Source organism: Melanerpes formicivorus, unplaced genomic scaffold (genome assembly GCF_026170545.1).
Source record: "Melanerpes formicivorus ecotype bairdi unplaced genomic scaffold, bMelFor1.0.p_v2 SCAF_126, whole genome shotgun sequence".
Lineage (NCBI taxonomy): Eukaryota > Metazoa > Chordata > Aves > Piciformes > Picidae > Melanerpes > Melanerpes formicivorus.
This window is the reverse complement of record NW_027142478.1, coordinates 393,639-413,596: the sequence shown is the minus strand read 5'-3', so window position 1 is coordinate 413,596 and position 19,958 is coordinate 393,639. Positions and strand designations below refer to the sequence as shown.

The following is a 19,958-nucleotide window of genomic DNA, read 5'->3' as shown; positions in this document are numbered from 1 at the left end:
ATCAAGAAACAGCACAACCCCCCCCCGGTCAAAACCAGGGAACCTGTTCCACTGCCCCTAACCCCTATACCCCTGTTCCAAGACAGAAAGGAGGAGTGGAGAGAGAAAAAAAGCAGTGGTTTAGACTTAGCCAAGGCCAGCCAAAGCAGGTGACCTCTCAAGGGCTAAGCAAAACAGCTGAGATCAGAACAGAAGAGAGAGAATTGTTATGGTACAGCTCCTCTGGTTCCAGATATTTATCCAATCAATTTGTTTAGAATAATCTTTTCTTTTCCTTTTCACACCCAAGAGTGATCTATTTATTTTGTTTCTACTTTTCTGCTCAAAATCTGTAACTAAATTTTAAAGACAGAGCCTAAAACCACCACAGCCATGGAGAGGTGGAGAAACAGGGAGCAGGCCTGCAGTGCTGCAGAGACAGTGAAGGGAAGAGAGAAAAGCAGAGGGGCTGGGGGTGAAGCCTTCTCCTTACCCAGCTCTGCTCACTGCTGCTCACAGGATGGAACTGAAGGGCTTTGGTTCTCCTTCTGTGTGCACACTCCAGGAGCCTTCAGCTGAGCGTCAGCTGCTGAGATGGAGATGCCTCCAGGAGCTACAGCTGCAGTGTCCTGCACCCACAGCCTCACTGTGTCAGTGACTGCAGTGACTTCTCCTCCAGTGAGTTCTCAGTCACCCTCCCAGTCCTGGCCACCTTGAAGCTCTCTCTGCCTTCCTCATGTCCCTGAGATCCTCTGGCAGTGTTCTCAGCCCTGCTGTGCTATTCTGCTCCTGGCCAGAACTGTCTCCTGAAGTACTGCCTGCTTGCCAGCAGTTTCTTTCAGCCCAGGAGTCCAGCCCAATAGGGCAGCAAATGACCAGCCCAAGGTGTTTTAATGACTCTTCTGGTGGCTTTTGGTGCCCTGTAAACCCCAGGGACTGAGAGGAAGCTGATGAAACCTCTCCAGAAGTCAAAGTCAGATTCAAACTCTGAAGTTTCTTCTACGGTTAATGGGTCCCAGTGAAGCATACTGGGAAAGGGTCCCCAGGGTCTGGTTAGAGCAGGGCAGAGTGGATGCAAGGGAAGCATCACTGGAGGCACTGAGGCATCTCCAGGCTGTGGTGAGAGCAGAGAACTGAGGCAGTGCTGACAGCTCAGGACAAGCAGCTCAAGGTGGCTCTGCTGCTGAGGAAACCTGGAGGGGTTTCCTTGATCCAAAGGGCCAAGCCCTGACCCCCAGCCCCTGGCAAGGCAGATCCTGTCCCTCACCTGTGGCTCAGGGCTCTGATTCACCCTGTGAAATCATTTTTATCAGATGCTTTGTGCAATAAAATCCTCTCCAATTAGCTGCAGAAACCTTGGCAATAATGAGAGGTTCAGCAGTATTTAATGAGCCCCATGGAGTATTTGGGGCTGATTACATCATCCTCAGGTACTGCCAGGAGACTCTGCCAAGCTACTGCCAAGAAGCCTCTCATGAAGTCCAAGTCAGAAGAAAACTCCAAAGTCCCTTGAAGCACTGATTGGCCTCACTGAGGCTTGTTACTGACAAAGGCTCCCCAGGGACTCGTTAGAGCAGCTTGTTAGAGGCCAGGATTGCAGGGAGACAAAGGCAAAGTACAGGGCAGAAAAGTATGCCTTTGTTCTATGAAACATAAAGCCAAACCCTGACCACTGCCCTTGGACTAGAAGAACCTCAAAGCCTCAAATCCAAGTTTCTCCTCACAGGCCTTGGTGGCAGAGGCAACTGCCAGAGCCAAGGGGACAAAGACCTTGGTCCTGTTTGGCCTCTGAGTCTTGCCAGAGCCCTTGGCCATCCCCACTGCAGCCTCTCCTACACTGTCCCATGCCTTTAACTCTTTCTCTTCAGGCTGCTGACACCAATCTTGCTTCCCCAGCCAGCTCTCCCCCTGCCATTTCCATCCCTTCCCTGAGCTGTCTCAGCTCTCCCTGCTATTTCCCAACACCTCTGGATGGCCTCATGCATAGCAGCTCTGCCCTTTCAGGGACATTTCTTTGGCCTCATCTCCACTCTGAACCTTTCCAGCTGCACTTTGTGGAGGTTTTGGTCTCGTAACACACCCAAGGAGAGCTCCATCCTCTCTGAAACCACCCTTCAGCCATGTGCACACTGCTATGGCAGTGCTCTGAAACCACCCTTCAGCCATGTGCACACTGCTATGGCAGTGCTCTGAACCCCATTCACCAGTCTGAAGCAGCCCAGGTCCCTCAGCCTCTCTGTCTGAAAGCCTGCACAGACTCCTTGTTGGTGGAGCAGGAATTGTTTATTGGCACAGAATAAGCAGTTTATACAGGAAAAATCCAGCAGGCTAAGCAATTCCCTGACATTCTTCCACCACTGCTGCTCACTGAATTTCCTCCTTTGATATGCAGCTGGCCATTATTATCTTCATCCCATATCAGGTTGAGTTTCTCCAGCATGGAGGCAAGTGTCCTCCTGTCTCGCACTCCAGGTTGTTTACCACGGTCAGCTCTTCTTTCTCACCAGGCCATCCTTCCAGTATCAGCAGCCTGTTGTTCTTTCTTGCCCTGAAACCTTCCATAGATACTTTCTGCTTTCCTACATCTCTCCATTTTTATATGGTTTAAACCAGCAGCCATCACTTGTGCCCTGACCATCCTCCTGGTCCTGGAGGCTATGATTACAAACACCATCAACACTATAATTACAATGCCAATCACTACAAGGATTCCACCTCTAACCCACACTCATAGATTCAGACCTGAGAACCAATTGTTTGGATTCAGCCAGCTCAGCTCTTTGTTCAGTGCTTGCCATGTTGAATCAATCCTCACCTGTTGTGTATTTGCTAGCCACAGTTCCAGCTGATGCTTCAATGATTGGACATTATATTTCAAGGAGCTATCAAAGGCCCCTTGTAAATGTGACCTGAGTGAGTTCCAGTCATGCTGAGAGTCACTCCAAGACAAGGATGTTACACACATGTCCTGCTCATGATATTCCCAATCACACTGCAGCATCATATGTGTCTGCAAGGCAGCTTGTTGGTCTCCAAACCAAACAACCCTGGCCTCAAGCATGCATAACCTTGCCATTATTTCCTCATCTATAGCTTCCTGCAGCTGCAAATCATTTGTCACATTGGCTAATAAAGTTCTCACTGTGTCCACAGTTTGTATGCCCTTTGTCAGAGCTGTTACTGAAGCAGCTGGGGATGCTAATATTATCACAGCTGATATTATGGCAAACATTAACCATCCCACAAATCTTTTTGTCCTTTCTCTAGAATCTTTTAGTCCCTGGTCTAATAGCCTGAGAACATGATCCAATCCATTTTCACTCTCCCACCCTCTTGTCATATTCACTGGGATCCATGCCTCTGCCCTTCTTCGAAAGGGAATGATCATGCTCTGCTGATCAATGTCCTTATTGTAATGGGTTGGGGCAGACCCCTCCCCACCACAGGCAGAAATAACGACTCAGACAAAGGGATTGCAAAAGTGATGGAAAGTTCAAATAGAAACCCAATAAAAACAACAATGAAAGTTGTACAGAGAACCACAAGCACAGTGACAAAAGAGAGAGATCCCAGAACATACCCAAGAACATCCCATCCCCACCTGGGGGTACACCCAAACCCCCCAGGGCTCTTTCCTCCCCCCCCCCCAACCCAGCCTTGGGCCTGAGCAGGCCCAAGGGAGGCAGCTCATGCCATTTTACCTAGGCAGCAGCAGGGGACAAAAGAGGAAGTGAAGACCCCGTGTGGATGTTTTATAGGGGAGCAGGGCATTATGGGAATGCAATACCTGGTTTCCTGTGACCACCCCCCTGCGCTGGGCCCACTGCTTGGGACCTCCCAGGTGTAGTCTGTGCAGTGGCATCCGGGCCAGCACCCAGCCTAAACCACCACACTTGTCAATAACACAAGTCTTAAAGGTAATATTGCTACAACTAAGATGATAAATGCTTGATTCGTTATAGATTATACAATCAACAGCTATGCCTAACACCTATGGGTGGGTAGTACACACAGTAGCAAAGGAACTATGAAGTACAGGTTCTACTAAGATGCCTTTACACCTATGAGGTGGTGGAGTCACCATCACTGGAGGTGTTTAGGGGGAGACTTGATGGAGTGCTTGGTGCCATGGTTTAGTTGATTAGGTGGTGTTGGATGATAGGTTGGACTCCATGATCTTGAAGGTCTCTTCCAACCTGGTCTATTCTGTTCTATTCTATTCTATTCTATTCTATTCTATTCTATTCTATTCTATTCTATTCTATTCTATTCTATTCTACTCTACTCTACTCTACTCTACTCTATTCTAAATAGTTCTCTCTACCAATGGTAAAGCTAACCTCCACAACTGTTTCCTTATCACACTTTCAGTACCATTCCATGAGAGCTGTGACACAGGGCCTTCCCATGATACACAAGGTGATTTTATCTTTGTGGATTCACATCAAGAGATACAAGAGTTAGCCTCTTACACCACCCTGACAATCAAAGATAGAAGCAAGAAAGAAAGAAAGGAAGGAAAGAAGTTTTAAACAATTTTCACAACAGACATGAGTTTTGATTGGCTAATGGCACCAATCTGTTTTACACCATCATTAGACACCAGTAGCATATTGGACACTACATTTTGAATCAATTATGTAAAATTACACAAGGTAAAAGAGTAACAATGCTGAACCCCATAGCAAATAAGACAAAATTAGTTTCATCCCTGTTCCTCCTGGAAGCAGGAGAACAAATCCATAACCTACACCCTGCCCCGACAGTCCTTCAGTTGGAACTGAAGTGAGAGCTTCCTTCCAGATTCAAATGGATCTGCAGGGATAGGAGGAAGGTAGAGTCCTTGAAAGATGTCTTCTGTGATGATGCTGTGAGGAAACTTTTTTCCAAGGGTTGCAGCCTGCAAAACTTGAGAGGTCTTTTATATTGTAGCAAGACAAATCCATCTGTCAATGCATCAAGGAATCGTCAGCATTCGAGTTTGAATGAGAAACACAACCTCAAAACATACAAAACTGCTATTGCCAGGTTTCACACACACACACAGAGGTTCTCTGAGCCACCCCCTCAGGTGCTGTCCCTGAAAGAGTTGGCTTAATTGCTTTGAATGGGCCTGTAAGTACCCTTGATTGTTACAACTTCTTTCAAAGCCAAGCTAAACACAAACCCTTTTTCCCAAACCATGTTCCCTGCACACACACATACCCCACCTTATTTTTTGTTTGGAGTCCTTAATGATTCACCCTGAGAACAGGGTGCCCTCTGACCTGACAAATGGACCAACCCCCTGCTGGTATCACGAGATGCCAGAAGAGCAGAGGGTAGAGAACCTCAGGAGTCCTCTCACAGGTCCTTTATTACAGCATTGCAGAGTCCCCAGCATGACAGAGTCTTAGAGTGTCCTTAACATCACAAGGCCCAGGAACCCTTAGCAGAAGTAGCTGCTAACAGGAGTGGAAGTCCCTAACCCAATCTCTCTTGCCCAAAGTACCTCATTTTGGTAGACTTTCTTCCCTCTCCCATTGATTCATGGCAGCAGTAGAATCCAGTCCTGTGTACAAACTAAAGCGTGCTCCAACCAAAGGTGCCAGTACCTCTGGCTCATGCAGAAACTTGTTCTTGGCTCACACAGGAAAACAACTTTGCACCTTGGAGTTGGTCAGCAGACAATCAGTGGCTCTACACACGGCCCAGCAGCTGCCCTTGTTTGCAGAACAGCAGCTGCAGGATAGGAAAGGAGGAGAAGCAGGGAATTCTAAAGCAAGGGATCAGCACCACCTGGCATCCAGCACTGGCTCACCAGCCCTAAAGTCTTCCCGCAGTGGGGCAGCTCCACACCCCCAAGTTGCTCTCACAGTTTGAGAGTTTCCCAGGCCCACCTGCAGTTGCACTTCCTTAGCTGCTTCCCAGTTCCCTGCCCAAGTGCCCTTCTCGGGTTCTCTGCATGTTGGATAGCTCCAGACTGTGCCTCTGGCAGTTATTTGTGGGGAGAGGTCTCTCCAGCTGAAGACCATGACATTTGCACAGGCACTTTCAGCTCCCAATGCAGCATCTTGAGCACAGGACTCGTGGATTTGTGCAGCAGCTCAGCCAGCTCCAGCTTGTGTAGCAACAGCTCACAGTTCTGCCAGGCACACTGCTTAGAGCTGCAGAGCTAAGTTCAGATCCAAGTGTAAGACAAACATCCTGGGGGAACATTTCTGGGCACTGTGCTGAGGCACAGCATCCTTTCTTGCAATGATTTCACTCTTTACACTCTTAAATATCCTGAAAACTCAATAGTCAAAGAAATCTTTTCCCACTTCTGTGTGGATGGAAAGGCTGAGGGAAGCCCCAGGTGAGCAGGAATCCATCAGGAACAGTGCTGAGCTAGGGAGAAGACTTTTGGAAGCCCTAGGCCTGCTGGAAAGCAGCAGAGTTCTGTAGTGGAAAGCTGGCAGAAGCTCTCCAAGGGCTTCCAAACACCTCCCTGAGATCCCCTCTGCACCCTCCAAAGATTCTGAAAATCAATCCTAGAACCCTCCAGGCTCCCCAAAACACCTAACATCCCTTGACACAATGCAAAAAACACTGAGATGTCCCTGGGAATCTCACTTTGACCTCCCTGAACTGGGCACACGGCCCCAACCCCATTCCTAGGGAGCGAATGCCATCAGCATTTGGGCATTGTGGGCAGGAATGTCTGAAATAAAAGCAGAGAGGATTTGGGTAACTTTGGCCTTGTAGCGATACAACTGGGCAATGGACAGAGGGATTTTTACCCCATGAAGGCACAAATTGGGGATAAACCAGAAAAAAACCTTGTGAAGCTCAGCCCAGCTCCAATGGCAGCTCTGGCTATGCCAACTCAGCACTGTAATTGTTCTTATCAGCACTAATTGGTGTTCAGAAGGGCAGGAGGTGTTTGTTCCTGCTGGACCCCCAGCCTCTGAGAATTGCAGAGGAAAAAAGGAGGTGATTTTGGTGGTGGAAAGGCGCCCTCAGAAGGACCATGATTATCCCGAGATTCTGGGTGCATCTATTTATGTCTCCCCTTCCTTGCAGGCTGATCTCCCGTGTGTGCGGCAGTGCTTGTTGAGAGTTCCTTTCAGGGCGAAGCTCTTGCCACACTCAGCACAGGTGAAAGGTTTCTCACCAGTGTGCACACGACAGTGTTTGGTGAGGGTGCTGCTTCGAGTGAAGCTCTTGCCACAGTCCCTGCAGGTGAAGGCTTTCTCAGTGCTGTGCACACTGCGGTGCCTGGTTAGGCTTGCACTCTGAGTGAAGCTCTTGCCGCAGTCGGCACATCTGTACGGTTTCTCACCATTATGAATGACTTGGTGCTGGATGAATTTAGTACTCGTGGTAAAGCTCTTGCCGCACTCAGCACAGGGGAAAGATGCTCTCCAGTGTGGATGCGGCGATGGATGGTGAGAGTGGAGCTGTGTTTGAAGCTCTTGCCGCAGTCCCTGCAGCTGAAGGCCTTCTCACTGGTGTGGGTGAGGTGGTGTTGCCTCAGATTAGAGCTCTGCCTGAACCGCTTGCCACAGCTGTCACAAGAGAAGGGCTTCTCTCCAGTGTGGGTGAGGTAGTGCTGGGTGAGATTGCCGCGCTGGGTGAAGCGCTGTCCACAGTCAGCACAGGTGAACGGTTTATCCCCAGTGTGGGTGTGGCGATGCTGGATGAGATGACTGCGCTGGGTGAAGCTCTGACCACAGGCGAAGCATGTGAACGGTCTCTCACCGGTGTGGGTGCGGCGGTGCTTGTTGAGATTGCCGCGCTGGGTGAACCTCTGCCCACAATCATCACAGGTGAAAGGTTTCTCTCCAGTGTGGGTGCGGCGGTGCTGGATGAGCTGAGAGTTGCAGCGGAACCTCTTGCCACAGTCACCACAAATGAAGGGACGAGTGCCAGGTTGTGGGCAGTGGTGCTTCACTAGCTCTGAGCTACCTGGGAAGCTCTGCCCACATTCAAGACACTGATTCAGCTCTTTGTGTGACACTGAGGGACCTGCTCTGGCTTCATTCTCCTTCATATATTCCTCCCCCTCATCCTGGTCGCCTTCATCATCATCATTATCCTCCTCTTCACAGTTGTCATTCTCAGGATCATCCTCCATCTTGTCCTCTTTTTCCTCCTCATCCTCCTCTCCCTTGGGACTGCATATTGGCTTTTCCAACTTGATCTCTAGGTGCTGCTTCTCCACCCAGCTCTTGTCCGGATCCTTCTGTGAGGCCATACTGTGGGAAGGAGAGGTCACAGATGTGCAATAGGGAAGATGGAAGCACCTGAGCCCAGGACCTCAAACCCTCAGATCCTGACTGGGTCATGACAGTCCCTGACTCCCAACACCCAGCTGGAGAAGAGAATGCAGAGGGGACCTCAAACCTTCAGTTTCTGCCACAGTGTGGGCACAGATCTCCGATACCTGTGCTGAGACCCCAGGTTCCTGTGATCAGTGCGCTGAGGTACCCTGGGGCTTACAAGTGGTCTGGTCCCACTCTCCTCAAGCCTGGTGGCATTGGCAGGGTGGTTCCTGGCCCAGGCCCTGTCCTTTGATCTCCTCTGGCTCAGACAATGGAGGCAGCAGCACTGAACAAGGAACACCAAACCACCTCCAACCTTCTCCCACCACCCTCCAAATCCCATCCCCCAAACATCACCTCCTGCTCACAACTCACCCCAGCAGCTTGGAGCATTCCTCAACTCCCACAACACCTGATGTGCCTCAGAGCTCCTGGAGAGGTGCAATATGCTGGACAGGAGGAGGTGGAGGAGGTTAGGAACTGCCCTGGGGGCTGGGGTCCTGCTGTTAACCCACTCTAGGTTTCTTACCTGTTGGGCTGCTCCAAGGGACAGATCTGCAAACTCTGCTCTTCCACAGCACAGAGGGGCAGGGATGGTGGAGAGAGGTCGCAGCCCCTGACAGAGAGAAGCAAAGGGCTCAGAGGAGAGCACAGACCTGCAAGATATGGTTCAGCACTGCCCAGGATCAGGCAGCACAGCTCAGCCTTGCTGGAGGCAGCTCCCAAGCCCAGCAGCACAGCCAGGGCTGCTCAAGATAGGAGATCTCAACAAGTGCAGACTCAGCTCCTTGCCCAGCGCACAGCCCCCAGCACACAGCTGCAGGCCAGCACCACAACACAGCTGCCTCCACACAGCCTCTCCCAGGCCTTGCCTAAAGCTTCCTCCCACTGCCTACCCAGGCACCCACCACACCCACTCTGTGCTCAGCTCTGCCCTGCACACACCTCTCTGCTGCCCACTCCCCAACAGAAGATCACAGCAGCCCTCAGGACACACACAAAGGGAGCTTCATGCTTTCAGGAGGTGCATCAAAGGGGGAAGGGACTTGGGCAGCTTCTTGCTAAACCTCTTCAGCCCTCACTGGGATGCTGGAGGAGTCTCTGGTTCCTGCCCAAACCTGACACCTCCAGCACCCTTCACACACCTGCAGCCCAAAGAGACTCACTGGAAAGGGTTTTGCTTCTTTCTCTCCCTGACCATTGCTCTTTGCAGTTCCCTGGAGCTGCCACTCCTCATCCCCAAGAGAAAATGAGGCTGGATGGGAGGGCACAGTGCCCATGGGCTGCTGTTCATCTCCCAGCTGACACAGGCAGAGCTGCAGCACAATTCACTCCTTTCACCTAATGAAAAGCTGTCAGATTCTGCCATTCCCTGCACACATATTTGCCACCTGGGCCCTGCATCCTCTCCCCTTCTTGAGGGGACAAGGCCTAATTCCTGCCTGACCATTCTCAGGCCCTTCCCTCATTCCCAACTCACCCATGTCCCTGCTGCCTTGGCTGTCCCATGGCCCTGCATCCCTCACCTCCACTGTCACTGCAGCTGCGAGGGTGGAGTGGGAAATGCTGTGGCTGAGGAAGCACCTAAGGAACTGGGCTGGAAGCAGCAGCACAAGAATGGAAGGGGCCTGAGACTAAAGGCTGGGATCAGCTGGAGGCCTGAAAGAACAGCACCAAGCCAAGGGGGGTTACAGATGAGGGCTGGGGAGGGACCCTGCAGACACCTCAGGCAGCAACTGATGAGAGGAAGGGGGACAGAGAGGGAGTGAGACCTCAGGTGATTCCTGCCATGGGGGATGGCTGGGCTGTGTGGCTAGGAGCCCTGAGTGCCTGCTTGGGCTGTGCTGCATGTCAGGAGGGGACAGGGGACTGTCCTGAGCCAGGCAGGGTTTGCAGCTTTGAGCTTCAGGGGTCAGCTGTTGCCAGCACCATTGTAGGCCGGAGCCAGGCAGAGCCACACAGCTGCTGAACTAAGCCCTCCCACCCCCTGCAGCCTTCACCCTCCATCTCTCCATCTAGTGCTCCATCTCCACTCACTTGCTGCCCTCTCAGAGTCCACAGGGTCCTACAACATCACCAGGGCTGATCTACACAGCCAGCAGGGCCCAACAGAAGCCCCTGGATGAGAACATGGAGGAGAATCCCTGTGGTGGGTGGAAGGCACTGGGATGTCTTACACCAGAGAGTAGAGACCTCCAGAAGGGACAGCAGAGTCCAGAGGGACACCACAAAGTGTCATCTAGCTTAGTTCATTCCCACAAGGCCTGCACCCACTCTCTACAAAGGAACAGCACAGGATCTCCAACCTCCTTTGCCCTTCCTCTCTGCTCCCAGGAACAGCTTCTGGGATCTCTCTCTGCAGAGGAGCTTTGAGGCCTTGGCAATGCTGCCAACTGCGGCCTGCAGCGGCCTGGCTCACCTGGGAGCTGCCTACCAGAATCTGTAACTGCAGCTCTTGGGTATGGGGGGAGGAGGGGCAGAGAGGCATGGGGGAGGGGGAAGGCATTTGGGGCCTGGGGTTCTGGCCTGCTTTGGTGGAGCTTTGGAGGAAGCTTTGGTGGAGCTATGGAGGAAGCTTTGGCCTAGGGAGGTTGCTTGGGTCCCGTGGCCCAGGCGCACTATGGATTGTTGTGGATTGGATGCTTTGCACTGTAGGATGCAGCTCTGAACAGCACAGCCATGGAAACTGCCCAATTCCATCCAACCCTCTGGGCACAGCTTGGCATCAACTCCTTTCACCAGGCTCAAAGAGAGCCTCTCTGCCTCCTGAAACCTAAGGCAATACCCTGCAGAACAAGTTGGAGGAGCTCAAGGGGACAAGCTGCAGAGGGGGCCCAGGGCAACCTCCTGAGCTTCAACAAGAGCAAGGGCAGGGTCCTGCCCCTGGCCTGGCACAATCCTCACAATCAGGACAGGCTGGGGGAGGAGGGGATAGGAAGCAGCCCTGCAGAAAAGCACTGGGGGGTGCTGCTGGACAAGAAGCTGGACAGGAACAGACAGGGGGAGCCTGCAGCCCACAAGGCCAAGGGCAGCCTGGGCTGCACCAAAAGCAGCAGGGCCAGAGATGGACAGAGGCCATCCTGGCACTTGGCTCTGCTCTGCTGAGACTTCACCTGCAGCACTGCAGCCAGCTCTGGAGCCCTCAACACAGGAAGGCCATGGACCTGATACAGAAGGCCCAGAGGAGGGACACAAAAATGATCAGGGGCTTGGAGCAGCTCTGCTCCCAGGACAGGCTGAGGGAGCTGGGGGTGTTCAGCCTGGAGATGAGAAGAGAAGACTCTGTGGAGACCTAGGAGTGACCTTCTGGTACCTGAAGGGAACTACAAGAAGGCTGCAGAGGGACTGTTTGAAGCCATTGCCTCTGGTCCTGTCCCTGCAGGCTTTGCAAACTAGAGCAGAGCAGATTGAGATTGGAGGTGAGGAACAAGTTCTGCACCAGGAGGCTGCTGGAACACTGCAACAGGTTGCCCAGATTGAGGTCCCAGCCCTGCAGATGTTCATGATGAGACTGGACAGGGCTCTGGGCAACCTGATCTAGTGCAGGATGTCCCTGCTGACTGCAGAGGGGCTTGGACTGCAGCACCTTTGCAGCTCCCTCCCAACCCAAACCACTCCAGGATTCTAGGAGTCTAAGTGCAGCCTCCAGGGAGAGCAGGAAAAAGATGAGGCAGAGGAGGACAAGGAAGAGGACAAGGAGGAGGAGAACCAAAATCCCTTCCTAACTCCTCCAAACCTCTGCCAAATTCCTGGAAAGCTCTTCCAGCTCTGCAGAGTTCATTCTGAAGAGAGCTGAGGGAGTTGCTAGGCTCAGGGATGTCTTGCACACTCTGCACAAATGCTCCAGAAGCTTTCCAAGTGCCCTCAAAACCAGCAGCACAGCTCTGCTGCCACACAATGCCAGGCTGCAAGGGACCCCAAGGCTCAGCTGCTCCAACCTTGCCAGCTGACACTGGCCTGGAAAGGAGCTGGCCCAGCCCCCTGCCAAGCTGAGCCTTCCAACTCTGCCCTGCAGGGCAATCCACCACTGCCCTGGGGAGATGATTCCAATGGCTGACTGGCAGGGAAAAGCTTTTGCCTCTGCAGGGCACTGTGCCACTTCAGCTCAACTCTTGCAGCAGCTCTTTGAGATCTGCCTTTGGAGCATCACAAACTCTGAAGCACTGCAGTGCAAAGCAGCTCAGCTTCAACTTCCAACTGCCTGAACTCTCACATTTTAAATTCAAGACAGGGGCCAAGCTCACACCCAGCCCCTAAGCTCAAGAACCAGCAACTAAGGTCAGAGTCAGCTCCCAAGCACAAGAATCCAGATCAGAAATGCAGAACCAGCCCCCAGGCTCAGAGCCAGCTCCTAAGTTCACATCCAGGCCCCAAGCCCAGCACCAGCAGCTAAGATCAGAACCACTTCCCAAGCTCAGAGCCAGCCCCTGAGCTCAAGAACCATCAATTAAGGTCAGAACACTTCCCAAGCTCAGAGCCACCTCCAGAGCTCACACCCAGGCCCCAAGCTCACAAGCCAGTAAATAAGGTCAGAACCACATTCCAAGCTCAAGAGCCAGCCACTAAGGTCCAGAACCTAGATCAAAAGTGCAGACTCAGCTCCCAAGCCAGCAACTTAAGTCAGAATCACTTCCCAAGCTCAGGAACCAGCCCCTGACCTCACAGACAGGCCCTGAGATCAGGAACTACACCCCAAGCCCAGAGTGAGCAACTAAGGTCAGAACCCCTTTCCAAGCTCACATCCAGACCCCAAGCTCAAGAGCCCGAAAATACAATCCCTTTTCTGGCCCCAAATTGGCCTTTATTGTCCGTTTTTGGCCCCAAATTGGCCTTTTCTGGCCCAAATTGGCCTTTATTGTCCCTTTTTGGCCCCAAATTGGCCTTTATTGTCGCTTTTTAGCCCCAAATTCCCTCTTTTTTGCCCTAAGATGGCATTTATTGTCCCTTTTTGGCCCCAAATTGGCCTTTATTGTCCCTTTTTAGCCTCCTGTTGGCTCCTTTTGGCCCTAAATTGGCCCCTTTGGGACCCAAATTTGCCCTTATTGGTCTTTTCTGGCCCCAAGCTGGCCTTTATTTTCCCTTTGGAGCCCCCAATTTGCTCTTTTTGGCCCCACATTGGCCTTTATTGGCTCTTGTTTTACCCCAAATTGGCTCTTTTGGGCCTGAAATATGCCTTTATTGTCCCTTTTTTGCCCCAAATTTGTCTTTTCTGCCCCCAAATTGGCTTTTGTTGTCCCTTTTTGGCCCCAATTTGCTTTTTATTGGCCCTTTCTGGCCCCTAATTGGCCTTTTTTGGCAGCAAATTTGTCCCTTTTGACCCCAGATCACCGGTTTTGGACTCTAAATTGCCATTTCTCTCCCCAAATGTCCCTTCCTTGCCCCTTCCTACCCCCAAATTGCCTCTTTTTGGCCATAAATTGCCATTTCTGTCCCCCAAGGTCCCTTCCTGTCCCCTTCCTGTCCCCACCCTGTCCCTCTGTGTCCCCAGATGGGGGAGGAGCGAGCCAGAGCCATTGCCCTGATGCGGAAGTCCATCAGCTACCAGTTCACTGACACGGTCAGGAGGTCTCCAAGTGTCCCCAAGGGTCCCCTCCTGCCCCCCCAGGCCCTGCAGATCAAGTCAGGGGTGGCCCCAGAGCCCCTCAAGGCGACGTCTCCATGGGGTCCTACCACCCGAGTTGGCCTTCCCCATGTCCCCAACCTCTTCCTCCTCCTCCCCCCAACCTCTTTCTCCTCCTCCCCCCAACCTCTTCCTCCTCCTCCCCCCAACCCTTTTGGCTGTCACCAACCCTCTCCCTTCCCCCTCCCTGCTCCCCCCAGGATCATGATCCTGGCGCTCAGCAGGGGCTGTGGCGCCCCCTGCAGGTGCTGAACATGTATGGGAAGGTGGTGGCAGTGAGACACCAGGCTGTGAGCAGGAAGAAGGACAACTGCTTTGCCATGGCCCTCGACTTGGTGCAGAACAACATCCACGTCCAGAGCATCAACAAGGTCATCGACAGCCCCCACTCGGTGAGGCCCTGCGGGGCTGGGGGGGTTGGGAGTCCAGACTTGGTCCTCTGGAGGCTTCTCTTGAGGCTTGGACAAGTGTTGGGGGGGGGCTGGAGCCATCTTGGGGGGGTTGGTGGCATCTCAGGGCGGGCTGGAGGTCTCTAAAGGGGCTTGGAGACATCTCAGGGCTTTGGTGGATCTCGGGGGGGGGGGTTGGTAGCCCTTGGATGCCCCTTGGCTGCCCCTGAGGTGCCCATGAGGTGCCCATGGTGTGTGCACACAGGCAGCCATACTCTGCACTGCAGCTCCCAGACTCCCAGACTCTGCTGCACAACGGCAGCAGAACCCCAGCCCAGAGCGGGGCCTGGGACCCCAGCAACCCCAACACCCCCTGCAGGTGTGTGCCCTCAGCCCTCCCGAGCCCCCACCCCACCCCCTACCTTCCCCATCTCTCCTGTCACCTCTGCCCTCCCCCTTCACCTTTCCCCCTCCTCACCTCTGCCCCCCCACCTTTGCCCCCCCTCCTAACCTCTCTCCCCCCTCACCTATGCCCCCTGCACTTCAGCCCCTCCCACATCTGCTGCCCCCCCCCGCCTCCCCTCCACCTCTGCCCCCCCTCACTTCTGCCTCCCCATCCCCAACCCCTCCTTCATGGCCACCACCAGGAGTGGCCACCAGAGGGCGACCACCCGAGTTGGCCTTCCCCATGCCCCAAACACCTCCAGTGGCTCTCATCCACCTCTAACAGGCCCCAGAGTGTCCCCTAGGCCCCCCAAAGTGTCCCTTTATTGTGGCCTTTATTGTCCCTTTTGGGCCCCAAATTGGCTCTTTTTGGCCCCAAGTTGGCCTTTATTGCCCTTTTTTGGTCCCAAATTGGCCTTTATTGTCCCTTTTTAGCCCCCTGTTGGCTCTTTTTGGCCATAAATTGGCCCCTTTGGGACCCAAATTTGCCCTTATTCGTCCTTTTTTGACCAAAATTGGTCTTTTCTGGCCGCAAGCTGGCCTTTATTGTCCCTTTTTAGCCACAAATTGTCCTTTTTTGGACAATAAAGGCCAACTTCAGGCCATTTTGGCACCAAATTGGCTCTTTTTACCCCCAAAAAATCAGCAGTTCAGCGAGGAACTCTCTCGAGGGATAATGGCATAGATAGACATCTGGGCAAGGCTCTTGGTAAGGTTAATCTGTGGATACACCTTTTAATGGCAGTTGCCCTGAGATACCCTTCCCGAGATGATCTCCCATGGAATCCTAAACCCTGGACTTCCATAGAGGAGGGAATTAAGTGTCTGAGAGAATTTGCTGTTAGAGAGCTACTCTATGGTGAACATGAACCTCTGAATCCTGATGACATTCCTGTGGGTACTGGTCTTGCTAAAAAGCTCATCAAGCTTGCTCCTTCTAATTATGCAAACATTCTGGCAAGCAGAATTGTGTCAAGGAATTATGGTGGAGCTCCTCCTACGGTTGGCCAATTCAGTGATCAAATGAGACAACTGGAGGACAGCATGACACGTGGTTCTTTGGTTTCAGCCATTGAGACTCTGGAAAAACTGAGAGTTGCATGAAGGATCTGAAGGATTCCATATCCCAATTGGCACAGAGAGATAATTCCAATTCTTCCCCCAGGTGGATACAAGTTTCATCTGTGAGGAACAGACATCCCCCAAGGAGGCCATTCCAAAACAGAACAAACCAAAACAGACCACCAAGGCAGTCACGTAGGACTGTTTGGATAACTCTGCATCTCTCTATGAAGAACTTCTTCCTAACATCCAGTCTAAAGCTCCCCTGGTGCAGCTTGAGACTGTGTCCTCTTGTTCTGGTTCTGCTTGCCTGGGAGAAGAGACCAGCCCCCACCTATCTACCACCTCCCTTCTGGTAGTTGTAGACAGCAATGAGGTCTCCCCTGAGCCTCGTCTTCTCCAGGCTAAGCAATCCCAGCTCCCTCAGCCTCTCCTCATAGGGCTTGTACTCCAAATCCCTCCCCAGCTTTGTTGCCCTTCTCTGGACACCTTCCAGCATATCAACATCTTTCTTAAACTGAGGGGCCCAGAACTGGACACAGGACTCACGGTGTGGCCTAAGCAGTGCTGAGTACAAGGGCACAATGACTTCCCTGCTCCTGCTGGCCACATTATTCCCGATGCAGGCCAGGATGCCATTGGCCCTCCTGGCCACCTGGGCACACTGCTGGCTCATGTTCAGGCAGCTGTCAATCAGCACCCTCAGGTCCCTCTCTGTTTTGGAGCTCTCCAGCCACTCTGACCCCAGCCTGTAGCTCTGCATGGGGTTGCTGTGGCCAAAGTGCAGTAAAGTTCTCCAGTCTATCAGCAGGCACATGTGTCACATCTCAACTGGTCATTCTCTACTGGCATGTGTGTCATTAAGGCAAAGAAGAGGTCAAAATAACAAAACTATATTTTAACATGTGTACTGGAGCAGAATGACCTCCCTGCTCCTGCTGGCCACACTGTTCCTGATACAGGCCAAGATGCCATTTGCCTGCTTGGCCACGTGGGCACACTGCTGGCTCATGTTCAGCCTACTATCAACCAGTACCATCAAGGTAGCTTTCTGTCTGGCTGATCTCCAGCCACTCTGACCCCAGCCTGTAGCACTGCATGGGGTTGTTGTGGCCAAAGAGCAGCACCCAGCACTTATAGGGGCTCTGCCTCCAACCACATGGAGGGGAGAGACAAATTGGTTTGTTGGATCACACAGAACCAATGGCCTGGCAAGTTGAAGCCATGAGAGGATAAAGCTTTAGTAGATACAGGTGCCCAGAGTGCTCTGACACCATCAAACCACAAGGGGTGGAACCCTCCTGTGTTTCTGGTGTGGCAGGAGGATCCCCACACCTGGATGTGTTGGAAGCTGAGTACTGGGATGCAAGCCACAGTTTGCTTTCACTTGGAGGCATGGAAGGAGTCACTGGACTCGATTGCCCCAGAACTGGAAACACAGCCCCAGCATTTGCAGCATTTGGACTGGGCATGGACTGATCCAGACTGAGCTGGAACAGAGTGGAGCTGCAAAGCACCTGCAGTGAGCAGCCCTTTGGGTACTGCAAAGCAACCTCCTGTGGAGTGAGAATGGACAGTGCCTGAGGTGTGCTGCTGATTGCTGCTGGGCATGGTGCAGGTGGCACAGAATGAGGGCTTGGCAATATCAAAGGTTAAGTTGAAAGTTTGCTGCCATTACTCCACACCATCCTGCCTCATGCCACCTTCACAGGGACAGTGCTGGCTGGAGCAAAGTACTACAGGGCTTGAAATTCAGACGGCAACATGGGAGGCTTCCTGTTCTGGTTGCTGCTGTTGGGTTCTGGCTCTCAGGTGCTGGCTCTTTGCTGAGGGGGAGGGCTGAAGGGGTTTAACTCCTGGCTACTGCTGCTGACTGCTGTGTTTCTTTCTGCAAACAGCCTCAGGTCAGTGTGCATTATGGGATCTCATTTGGATTCAACTCTTTTGAGCTTATCACAAGTCCTTATCCCAGCCCAGTGGGTTTTTTGATTCATGTGTGTATTTTTCCCTCACTTCTGTTTTGGGAGGGAACAGACAGCTTAACCTCTTCTCAGCTCTTCAACCTGTTCCAGCCCCAGAGTGGAAAGCCAACAGAAGCTTTCTGAGTTCTTCCAAAGATCTCCATCAGCTTCCCCCACACCTTCCAAAGATTCCAAAAGTCACTCCTAGGACCATCCAAATCCCAAACACCTAAGATCACCTGAAAACCCCTGAAGAATGTCTCTGAGATGCCCCTCAAGACTCCTCTGAGAGCCTCATTGTCCCCTCCCTGAACTGGGCACACAGCTCCACCCCATCCCTTGGGAGCAAATGCCCCCAATATTCAGGCATTGAGGCAGGGATATCTGAAATAAAAGCAAACAGACAGGATTTGGGTAACTTTTGGGTTTTATTGAGACAATTGGTCAATGGACATAGGATTTTTTACCCCAGGGAGACACAAAGCATTGGGGAAGAACCAGACAGACCGTGGCAAAGCCCTGCCCACCTCCACTGGGAGCTCCAGCTGTGCTGACTCAGCACTGTAATTGTTCTCTTTAGCAATAATTGGTGTTCCGAAGGGCAGGAGGTGTTTGTTGCTGCTGGTGTCCCCAGTCCCTGAGAAATGCAAAAGAAAAAGGGATGATTTTGGTGCTCGACAGGCCCTCTCAGAGGGGCCGCAATTACCCAACAGATTCTAGGTGGATTTATGCCTCCCCTCCAGTGCAGGCTGCTCTCTGGTGTGGGTGCAGCGGTGCTTGCTGAGGGATCGCTTCTCGGTGAAGCTCTTGCCACAGTCAGCACAGGTGAAAGGTTTCTCACCAGTGTGGGTGTGGTGGTGGTAAATGAGATAGCGCCTACGGCTGAAGGCCTGGCCGCACTCAGCACAGCTGAAAGACTTTTCGCCAGTGTGCACACGACGGTGCTCTGTGAGGTGTACGTTCTGGGTGAAGCTCTTGCCGCAGTCGGTACAGCTGTAAGGTTTCTCACCGTTATGGATGAGTTGGTGCTGGATTAATGCAGTACTCGTGGTAAAGCTCTTGCTGCACTCAGCACAGGGGAAGAGATGCTCTCCAGTGTGGATGCGGCGATGGATGGTGAGAGTGGAGCTGCGTTTGAAGTTCTTGCCACAGTCCCTGCAGGTAAAGGCCTTCTCACTGCTGTGGGTGAGGTAGTGTTGCATAAGATAAGAGATCTGCCTGAAGCGCTTGCCACAGTCATCACAAGAGAAGGGCTTCTCTCCAGTGTGGGTGAGGCAGTGCTGGGTGAGACTATAGCGCTGGGTGAAGCGCTGACCGCAGTTAGCACAGGTGAACGGTTTCTCTCCAGTGTGGGTGCGGCGGTGCCGAGTGAGATTGCCGCGCTGGGTGAAGCTCTGTCCGCAGTCAGCACAGGTGAAAGGTTTCTCTCCACTGTGGGTGCGGCGGTGCTGGATGAGCTCGGAGTTCCAGCGGAACCTCTTGCCACAGTCACCACAAATGAAGGGCCGGGTGCCAGGCTGCGGACAGTGGTGCTTCACTAGCTCTGAGCCACCTGGGAAGCTCTGCCCACACTCAGGGCACTGATTCAGCTCTTTGGGTGACACTGAGGGACCTGCTCTGGCTTCATCCTCCTCCATACATTCCTCCCCCTCATCCTGCTCACCTTCATCATCCTCATTATCCTCCTCTTCATAGCTGTCATTCTCAGCATCATCCTCCATCTTGTCCTCTTTTTCCTCCTCATCCTCCTCTACCTTGGGACTGCACATTGGCTTCTCTAACTTGATCTCTGGGTGCTGCTTCTCCTCCCAGCTCTTGTCTGGGTCCTTCTGTGAGGCCATGCTGTGGCAGGAAGGGGTCACAGCTCTGCAATAGGGAAGATGGAAGCACCTGAGCCCAGGACCTCAAACCCTCAGATCCTGCCTGGGTCATGACAGTCCCTGACTCCCAACACCCAGCTGGAGAAGAGAATGCAGAGGGGACCTCAAACCTTCAGTTTCTGCCACAGTGTGGGTTCAGACCTTTAATACCTGTACTGAGACCCCAGGTTCCTGTGATCAGTGCCCTGAGGTTCCCTGGGGCTTACAAGTGGTCCCACTATCCTCGAGCCTGGTGGCATTGGCAGGGGGGATCCTGGCCCAATCTCTCCTGGCTCAGGCAATGGAGGCAGCAGCATTGACCAATGAAGACCAAACCACCTTCAACCTTCTCCCACCAC

At 52.7% G+C, this 19,958-nt stretch overlaps 1 protein-coding gene across 1 annotated transcript in view; it reads right to left on the bottom strand.

Moving 5' to 3' along the window:
- Positions 1-19,958, bottom strand: part of LOC137456512 (zinc finger protein 850-like) — a 231,161-nt gene that overhangs the window by 187,535 nt on the left and 23,668 nt on the right. Inside the window, 3 exon segments of the mRNA XM_068167976.1 lie at positions 7,074-7,360; positions 7,363-7,872; positions 18,501-19,257. Of these exon segments, the coding sequence (XP_068024077.1) occupies positions 7,074-7,360; positions 7,363-7,872; positions 18,501-19,257 (1,554 nt within the window).